The sequence below is a fragment of the Vanessa cardui genome, chromosome 16 (genome assembly GCF_905220365.1).
Source record: "Vanessa cardui chromosome 16, ilVanCard2.1, whole genome shotgun sequence".
NCBI classification, from domain to species: Eukaryota; Metazoa; Arthropoda; class Insecta; order Lepidoptera; family Nymphalidae; genus Vanessa; species Vanessa cardui.
This window is the reverse complement of record NC_061138.1, coordinates 11,448,541-11,459,188: the sequence shown is the minus strand read 5'-3', so window position 1 is coordinate 11,459,188 and position 10,648 is coordinate 11,448,541. Positions and strand designations below refer to the sequence as shown.

Here is a 10,648-nt window from a genome sequence, read left to right as displayed (position 1 = left end):
TAAAATAATATTATATATATAAAAACATTGTAATACTGAAATAAAACTAGCTATAACGAATTTGAATCGCGTATATTACGTTCGTGGTCACAGGTAAGTCTACCCATGACCACGAACGCTGTGAAGTGCTCGAAACGTCGGGATGTTAAAAATAATTAATATACGCGATTCAAATCCGTTATAGCTAGTTTTATTTCAATGTGTAATCGCGAAAATTTAAGACAACATTGTAATACGTTGCTTATCTTGACATATTTTATGACAGTTACGCTTAACTACACTAAAGAGCTCGTACTTTAACGTAATCTATGATTAAGGCGGGTTGTCGCCACGTTGAGTACCAGGAGATCATATCCTGCCAGAAACGCAGACTGGCTTTCCGGCCGCTGTTCCGCCAAGGTTTTGGTCTCCCCGCTGATGTGATATCGTCCCTAAATTCAGTGATACCTCCAGCTGCCACGCCCAAGGTTATGTAGAACTATAAAGAAACAAACATACCTATTAATTCGAAAGACATTATATCAAATCAAATCAAAATAAACTTTATTCAAGTAGGCTTTATAAGCACTTTTGAATCGTCATTTTACAATTAAGTGAAGCTACCACCGGTTCGAAAAGTAGATTCTACCAAGAAGAACCGGCAAGTAATTCACTAGTTACTCTTTTTTAAGTTAAAAATACAAAGTCATTTTAGTTAAATACAATTATTTAAATTAATATACCCTGCTTGACCTCCAGTCAACAGGTACTCCACGCTTTTTTATCATCTATAAAATATTGTATCGAATAATATGCTTTTTCTACCCATGTATTTTTTTATTATTAAAACCATTTTATTCAAATTGTCGTCAAATTTTAATAAGTCAAGATAAACATCTTAGAATATCACTATACTGATCAGTCTTTCTTCCAACAAACTTATATGAAATATAAAAATAATAATAAAATAAAAATAAAATATGTTAAAAACATAAAGCAATAGTTTATCTAAATAAACATATTTCAATATTTAAAAAAAGTACTATCCTATATATATGATACTATCGGCATTTCCCGCGCGTAACTAATAATACATTACCCCTAGAACATAAGCCTTCACCCTAATTTTACCCTATCGAGTCGTGAATTAAAAAGTAATTAGTATAGATTATTTATATAGTAATTGGAAAAAAATATATTTTTAAAGCTTACGTGATCATCGAATGGCGCCATATTGGTTCCTCTCGAGAGTAAAGTTCGCGGTAGATCACATGTACGAGATAATCGGCCTTGAAGTCCACTAGCAGCCGGTTCTATCCTAGCCCACTCTTGGCCGTCCACAGACAATATAATCCTTTCTGGAAAATAATGCGAATATAACACAGAAATATCAAATAAAATTAGTTGGAAGCTTCGGTGAGGTTTTTTTTTAATTTAAAATACTTAATTGCACAACAGATATTACACAAAAATAAAAATAAATATATAAAAAATGGTGCGCAAAGGCGGACTTATCACTTAGAGCGATCTCTAACAGACAACTTTTGGTGAAACAAGCTTAAAACGAAAACAGATATAGTACGACAAAACTTGCTGTAGCGTCGGCGAATTCAATAAAACCCGATTACTGCCGATTTACACAACCAATAGAAATAGCTCCCCATCGCGCTATTCAACGCTATTCGTCGCTATAGATTCTCGCGTCACTTCAACCCGAAAAGCAAGTGCATGTAAATCGAAGCGTCAAATTGATGAATATATTACATATGATATTACAAGTCATTACTTTTGTGTAAAGATCATATTCACATAAGAAATAAATATTGATAATTTGGGATACTCTCATATATACGTACTGTCACATTCGTATTTGGGATAACGTACTTAATTCGGTATCGGGTGTGATCGGTTTTACGAATTTTGGCGATGCTACATCTAAGTTGTGTCGTACTATAAGTCCAGATAGAAAGAGGAGATAATAACTTAAGAATACTAATAAACAATTTAAGAATACGAATAATTTTAAGGTATTCAGTAAAGCTTCATTATAGCAGGCGTATTTGGATATGTGTTATATTTAATTTTACTGATTTGGCCAGCAAATAAACCACATGCTGGTAAGTTATATATAACAATTGACAAATAAACACAATTAATCAATTATTATTGTGTGTTTGATCAAATATCGATATATTAATAGTCGTTTTTGATATGATTGTTTATATTTACCTGGTTCCCATCTCGCTGAATAAATATGGAAGTCATCGCCCCAGGGTGTGTTTGAAAATTTCTCGCTGAGCAAAGTATTGCGACATTGGATGTCCAGCATCGGTCCCCCATAGAGGAGCTGCAACAAGACATACATCCAGAGTCCGTAAACATAAGATAAAGATTCACTATATAAAGGCAAAGAATAAAAAACATCAATCTACTTAATGTCAAAAAGTTCTTAAAACTTATGAATCGTCGTTTTACAATTTTAATAAAAATCAGTCTGAAATAGTAACTTCGCCGAGAAAAATCAGCAATGAAATTAACTCATTTATGTATTTCATGAACACGTACATGTATAATTACATTTATTTATTTCCATTCGAGGATTTTTTTTTAAGATGGTAAATATTCACCACCCACAGACGTTGCATAAAATATAATGTTCAATTACTTAGCAAATGCGTTAATAGCTTTGGGTACTAAATTGTTATGTCCTTTGCGTATATAATTGATTCACTCATTCTTCAAACCAGAACAGTCTAATAACAGGTAATTTGGCGGTACGATATGTGATAAGTAGGTTTACTTGGTGCCACCCACTCCTCAGATATTCTACCGCTAAACAACAGTATGCAATATTGTTAATAACCGTATAACCGTAACCCAAAAGTTAAGACTTTCTTTTAAGTATACATACAAAATACAAGGCTTAAATAAATTTTACCTTATTTCCGATTTCATTATTAAACAAGGACAGCTGCGGGTTGCCTCGTACGCCAGCTATCCTAAGAACTCCTGATGCGTAATTCGGTACGCCATACTTTTTCATCAGTGACTCCAATAAGATATCTGTCAATTTCATAAAAAAATCGTATTACTAATTTTAAAAATGGAATGGAAAAGTCTAAAAGTCCAAAAACGGCTGTTGGTTAACTATTAAATATTTAAAGAACGATACACTCCCTTCTAACTGCTAACGAACTCCATCATAAAAATAAAGTGGTAAATTGTGTATGTAATACATTTTCATAATTATGGAATCATTTATAAAATACAAAAAAAATGTAAATATTGAAATGTATTGATAATAGTTAGAAGTTTTACTCTATATATTTCTTGGTGGTAGGGCTTTGTGAAAACCCGTCTGGGTATGTACCACCCACTCATCAGTTATTCTCCACCAAACGACAGTGCTCAGTATTATTGTATTCCGGTTCGAAGGGTGAGTTAGCCAGTGTAACTACAGGCACAAGGGACATTACGTGTTAGTTCCCAAGGTTGGTGGCGCATTGACTATGTGAGGAATAGTTAATATCTCTTAGGGGTTGTCCATTAATCACGTGATTTTTTTTAGCATTTTTAACCCCCTCTCCCCCATTGGTGATACGTAGTGAGGTAAATACAGGTATAAACTATAATCTTATTTTATTCTGAAATTAAGGACCATATTTGTTTAAAAATCGCGCATTAGACGAAAAAATAAATACACGAGATATCTTACTACACGAATCCCCCCCCCTCCCCCTTGTGTTATTTTCGTGATTTTTATCAAACCCCTCCCCCCCCCTTTCAAGCCTCACGTGATTAATGGACAACCCCTTACAGCATCAGATGGCATCATATATGCCACCTGAAGACTCGTCTGCCAATCTATACCATGAATATAAATAAATATGTCTATATGTCTTGTCTTAAATCTTTAGAAACATTCACATAATTACGTCTTAGATGAAAATTAAATAAACCTCACCCGGATAAAGCCAATCCCCCTGAGGTACTTTTGCTCTCACTTCCACAACGCCGTACGTGAAAGAGAATGATTTCGAAGTCAAACGACCACTTACAATCGGCGGTAAGATACTCGCACCCCAAGCTTCAACAAGACACTTTGACGACGTGGCTGTACATCTAGAAACAAATAAAATAATACAGAATTGCAATAATTTTGATGATGAGTTGATGTATGTGTAAATGGAGGCTTTTTAAGTCAAAGAATCCTAATTTACATTTTATGATCACGCTGCTAATTAGTCAAAGGAGATGGTATTCAATAACTGAGGATTTCTTTTGTTTCAACTCGAATAAAGAATATTTTGAATTTGATTGTAAAAACATAATTAGCGATGAGAATTTTTTTTGGGATCAAATTACTGTTAATTATTTTAATCATATATTTAATTTTTACTCAAAAAGCTCACGAATTTTATAATATGTGTTAACAAAAATATATCATATATCCTGAGTAAAATTAGTTAAAAATAAAACACAAAAGCATACCCGCTATACAAATCCAGAGTATCAGTAAATAAAGACGAATTAGAAAACCCTGGCATATCTTGGAGAAGCTTTGGCTGAATATACAAATACCCCCCATTTGTTGAGACTACCGCTGCGTTTGGTGGACGCTGGTAGGAAACGAATGGATAATCCTGAAATAAAAAGGACGTAACTTGTAAAAAGATAACAGGAAAGAAATTAAGCAAAAGCATTTTTAACTATGCCAATAAGAGTTTCATTTCAACAGCCAATGTTGTAATGTTGAGCATTGTTGATAGATGAAATGATAACAAGTAAGGCATAAATATAATAAAGGCGTATCAATTTAGTCACTTAAACGAGCGGCCCGTCCAGGCTTCGCTTAGGTGGACGTAAGGTTTTTTTTCATTTTTTAGATTTATTTATAGTCAGTAACTAAAGTTAAAGGGACAAAACCTTACAAGTGCAAAAGGTTCTTGATCACCAGATCCTCTAATTCATTAAAAAAACTTTTCAATAAGAAATCTCTTACCGAATGGTTCAAGCATTAAAATGTATATTTTAGCATTAATATACATTTTAATGCTTGAATCATTTGGTTTTTTTTTATGGTATAGGTTGGCGGACGAGCATATGGGCCACCTGATGGTAAGTGGTCACCATCACCCATAGACAATGACGCTGTGAGAAATATTAACTATTCCTTACATCGTCACTGCGCCACTAACCTTGGGAACTAAGATGTTATGTCCCTTGTGCCTGTAGTTACACTGGCTCACTCACCCTTCAAACCGGGACACAACAATACTGACTACTGTTATTTGGCGGTAGAATAACTGATGAGTGGGTGGTACCTACCCAGACGGGCTCGCACAAAGCCCTACCACCAAGTAATATATGGTATATAATGGTATTTGTATATTGACGTTTTGCTGATTCAATTTCACAGTAAACTTTTAAACACGTAAGCTATTGCTATTCTTTTTAATGTTTTACTTTTTACAAATTATTTAATTACTTCTGTGATAGTGGCACGAACTACTAATGATCCCTTGCTAGTTTTGCTATCTTGCGTCTTATCTAAACTGCGTATTACTACTGTGAAATAAGACTCTTAACAAAAAGTAACTATCGAATAGTTACTTACTGGTTCATCTGGTATATACTGTTCAACTTGCCACAAGTCTTCTCGAAGAGTATCGAAATTGTCTTCGAATATGATTTGGCCAGCACATGCTTTTCCATTCCTTACCAATGTCGATGTTGGTGAGCATTCTGCTACAGAATCGCTCGAAAGATTTTCTAATTCTGTAAATAAGACTATTCTGATGAACATTTGGTTTATAAATAATAAGTTTACTATCGCAATTAATCCTCCGTGGTCGTGTAGAGTCCGAAGTCTCGGGTTCAATTTCCGACCCAGTCAATTCAGAAAAAGTTATTTTTTATTTATTTTATTTATACTATTTTTCTACATTGTCTTGGGTCTGGGTGTTTGTGGTACCGTCGTTGCTTCTGATTTTCCGTAACACAAGTGCTTTAGGTAGTTATATTATAAGTAAGTAAAGTAACAGCCTGTAAATTTCCCACTGCTAGGATAAGGCCTCCTCTTCCATTAAGGAGAGGGTTTGGAACATATTCTACCACGCTGTTCCAATGCGGGTTGGTGAAATGTACATGCGGCAGAATTTAGATGAAATAAGACACGTGCAGGTTTCCTCACGATGTTTTTCTTCACCGCCGAGCACGAAATGAATTATACTGCCACTGGGCCATCTCAGCTCTAGTTACATTGGGATCAGAGTAATTTGATGTTGTCCAATATTTATTTATTAGATTAAGAAATTAATTGAAAATAAAATATAAACTAAAAAATAGATCCTTACCCTTAACAGTGAAGGACAAATTGTCCTTAATATAGCCTTTTCTATTGTGAACGACGTAAACATAGTAATAAACGATGTCACCAACATTAAGCTGTTTGTTGAGGTCTTCGTAAGACCATCTGCCATTTGTAGGATTAGTTATTTCAGCAGAAATCGTACCGACGTCGTTTTCACCTATTTTTCTATTTATATTTCCTTGGAATACGAATAAGCTGAGTTTTGGGTTTGCTGAAATAAATATATTTGTTAATGAGCATCAGTTATACGTTTTGTGTTATGTATTTACTTGATGGTAGGACTTTATTCAATCTCTTATGACTAGGTAGCGCCTGCTTTTAATATTTTCTACCGCCAAATAGAAATGCTTAGAATTATTTTGATTCGAAGATTGAGTGAGCCAAATGCACAAGAGACAACACCTTAGTTCCCTGGATCGGTGGGACGTTGCTTAAAATTTCCTACCACTCACCTGCTTACCTAAGCCTAATTTATTTCTTAACAGTGATATGGAATAATGCCAAATATTAAAAATTTATTAAAATATAAAATGTAATATTGTATTCTAAAGCACTCATAAACGCCTTGGAATGGTTTGCGAAACCTTAAGCGAAGCTGGTTTGATAATTTTCTCTCGACTATTTTCGTTTTCTTTCTAGAAAATTCTAGAATGAAAACTGTACTTCATTTATATATCAAGAGTTTTAAGTTCTACAACTTATGATATATAGCTACAATATATTTAATTATGAATATAACTTTCCTCAATAAATAGGTTATCTAGTGTAAAAATATTACTAGATTCTAATATTAGCACTGTTAAACCAACAACCTTTTAAGCTTAATTTTTAGTATTTATTTCAGACAAATTAAATTGTCATATACGATATCGGGATGAGTTGCTTAAACATAAATAAAATACTCAAAGTGTAATCTTGACGAATTTTATTTAAAAGATACACTTATGCGTAATATTAGAAAAAAAAAAATCTTTTTTATATGTCATAATAACAAAGCCACACAATAAATAAATATAAAAATAAAACCAGTTTTATAAGTTGTAAAATCCTACACCTATCAAGTCTAGAATTATTAAAAGAAATTTCAATAACAGATTAAAAATAATTTAAGGCTCTAAATTGGTAATCATGTACACGATAATTAAAAAAAAAACATACACAGAGATCCCGTTACAGTTTTATCTTGTATTTATAAAATAAATAAAATAACTCACATGGTATTGATATTCTGATTCCTTTCGGTTGTAAAGCTTGTATCGTTACATCTGGTATTGAGTATTCCTGACCACATACTGTTCTTGAGTTAATATAAACCAACAGATACACAAAGACACGTCCGATCCTGGACAGTTCCATTTTGTTACTGATAGTAATGAGGTAAAGCATTGCAGTATTCCTTACTCCAATCTGTATAACGGGTACAACTTGACGTGTTCAGCCGATGCACACTCTAATTCAATTTCTTTATTCAAATCTATAAATTACATGCAATATTCATATATTTTAAAACTGCTTTTTAGGCTGATGCATCATCTCTTAATAATTATAAGTGCTTTTAATAAATTCAAAATAATTACTTATCATCACTTTATTAATTGCCTAATTCGCAATAAAGATTAATTTTTGATGTAGAGAAAATTAATGAAATCGTAATATAAATTATTTCTATTGGTTAATAACATTATTAACTGCTAAATATTTAGTTTATCATTTTAAAACAATCAATCATTTTTTGAAAACAAGTATATTTCAATTTCATTAACAATTTATTCTAATACTGTCATAATGACGTCACAGATATATCGGATACGTCATAAGAACATGTATTATCACTTGTGATAATATGCATGTAGAAATAAAATAATGTACATAACATTCCAAAGCAATATACCCATATTACAAAGGTAAAATCCCTCACATTATTTCTTAAGAACACGACTCATCGCTTTATGCAAAGGTCGGCAACACGGAATGAAGTCGTTCCTTGATAAAAGGGGATTCCCTTTTTTAGAATACATCTATATTTTTCAGCTTTATTTAATAATAAAATAATAAACGATACGAACTATAACACATTATAGCTTTTATAAGTATTATTAAATATAACACTTAGATCACGTTGTTAAAATTATTAATAAAAGTATATTGACTCGTTATTCAAGTCGACTAGTACAAAAGAACGGGATTCCCGTACGCAGGTCGGGTCAATTAAAAATATTATCGATGTTTTCGTCAAAAAATAATAGCATGAACTTCCTCTTAAAATATCCTATCGTGACATTATAAATATATATATTTGATATGACTTAGTACCACGTAGTTTTATTTTGATGAGCGAAATGAATGCGCTGCATCCAAAACACGTGCTTATGTATGCATTATGCTTATTATGTATATGCTTATTTATGTATGTATCATTGCACTCCGATACTTAAACTAAATCTGCCATTTGGATTATCGATAGCACGAGTTGCAACAGACAGTTTTATCACCAAAGCACCGATCTCTTCCAGGCAAACTTTGGGCAGAGATTTGGTTGTATAAATAAAATTTTAACAAAAAGAAAAACCGACTTCAAACAAAACACTATTTTAAAACAAATGAATATGCACGAAAAAGTAATAAAAATAATTGCGTATTCAACATATTTTTTAGAGTCTTCCTAAGTTTAATGAAATGAAATATATTAGACTACTTAAAAGTCGATTAACGATTATATCATGTAGTTATAGTTATTGGTATATTTGGAGCCGGTGTCAGCCACGGTGCCCTTGCCCCAACAATCAAAAGAAAGAAGCGATATGAGCCCCTTGATTTATCCAGTATATTATTGTGTAAAAGGTAATTTGTAAAAAACATATTTGTTAAAGTATTCTCGTCTTGTTTTTTGATAGATATACTGTAGGGTTTTATTGGATTACACATTACACCGACTCCAAATATAACAATAATTATAACTACATGATATAATCGTTAATCGACTTTTAAGTAGTCTAATATTTTTCATTTCATTAAACTTAGGAAGACTCTAAAAAATATGTTGAATACGCAATTATTTTTATTACTTTTTCGTGCATATTCATTTGTTTTAAAATAGTGTTTTGTTTGAAGTCGGTTTTTCTTTTTGTTAAAATTTTATTTATTTTTTGATTTTAAGTGAAGCTGATGTTGACTAACTAATTTTTTTTAATATGGATAGATTAAGCGTTCCGTTTATATGAGTCAGAAACTACTTCGAGGACAATTTCAAAGGAAACTTGCGAATAAAGCAAAAATAGACTTTCGAAAATGCGGATTTAATACGTCACGCGGCGTAAACTACAAGGATCCCTCGAAAGAGCTGTAATCGAACTCAGCAAAAAAACTTTGAAAAAGACCAACTATATTTCGTACATCATATGACATCACATCACATACACAAAATTTGATTAAAGATAGTAAGAAATTCTGCCCCATATCGCACCTTAACTGCGAGCCGTATAGGAGTTCCATCACTACATAGTATAAAACAAAGTCGCTTTCTCTGTCCCTATATCTTTAAATCTACGCAACGGATTTTGATGCGGTTTTTTTTAAAAGATAGTGTGATTCAAGGGAAAGGTTTGTGTATATAATACATGAACAATATGGTAAAGAAACACTGATAATTTTAGAAGTTTGCGATGTGATGTCGTATATAAACAAATTCTGTAGTATATTTAGTATCAGTATTGCACCCGTGCGAAGCCGGGGTGGGTAGCTAGTTGATTATAATATTCGACTATGATAATGACATAAACATAACCACATTACGGAAGGTGACTCAAATATGCAAATAACCTATAAATAAAAGATTCGACTGAGTATCGCTAACGTGCTCCTCAGAATTGTTCCGTTCCCTTCCGTTCCGTTACTTTGTCATGGATCCTGTGCTCAGAACCTTACTAAACTTTCACCAAATTACCCTTGAAGTATAATTTTATAATAAAAAAAGAATTATCAAAATTGGTTAACGTGATTTTCAGTTATTCACCTATTTGTCGCGCATTTACATAATGCAAATTTAAGACTTATGTCGTTTTCACATGGATACCATCATCGGAAAAAAAAATAAAAAAATGGGACCCCACGGGAAGCACTACCTTTCAAACAAAAAAAAATTATCAAAATCGGTCCACCCAGTGAAAAGTTATGAGGTAACAAACATAAAAAAAAAAAATAAAATAAAATAAAATACAGACGAATTGATAACCTCCTCCTTTTGGAAGTCGGTTGAAAATGTATGCTAGTGTAACTACAGGCACAAGGGGCATAACA

General features: G+C 32.5%; 1 protein-coding gene across 1 annotated transcript; it reads right to left on the bottom strand.

Moving 5' to 3' along the window:
• Positions 1–127: 127 nt before the first annotated feature.
• LOC124536478 (beta-1,3-glucan-binding protein-like) lies at positions 128–7,760 on the bottom strand. Its single transcript, XM_047113029.1, has 9 exons — positions 7,567–7,760; positions 6,336–6,563; positions 5,597–5,757; positions 4,471–4,622; positions 3,944–4,101; positions 2,918–3,042; positions 2,209–2,326; positions 1,192–1,337; positions 128–478 (listed from the first exon to the last, which is right to left on the bottom strand). The coding sequence occupies exons 1-9, from the start codon at positions 7,736–7,738 to the stop codon at positions 281–283; spliced, it is 1,458 nt and encodes a 485-aa protein (XP_046968985.1). The 5' UTR covers positions 7,739–7,760; the 3' UTR covers positions 128–280.
• Positions 7,761–10,648: the final 2,888 nt, after the last annotated feature.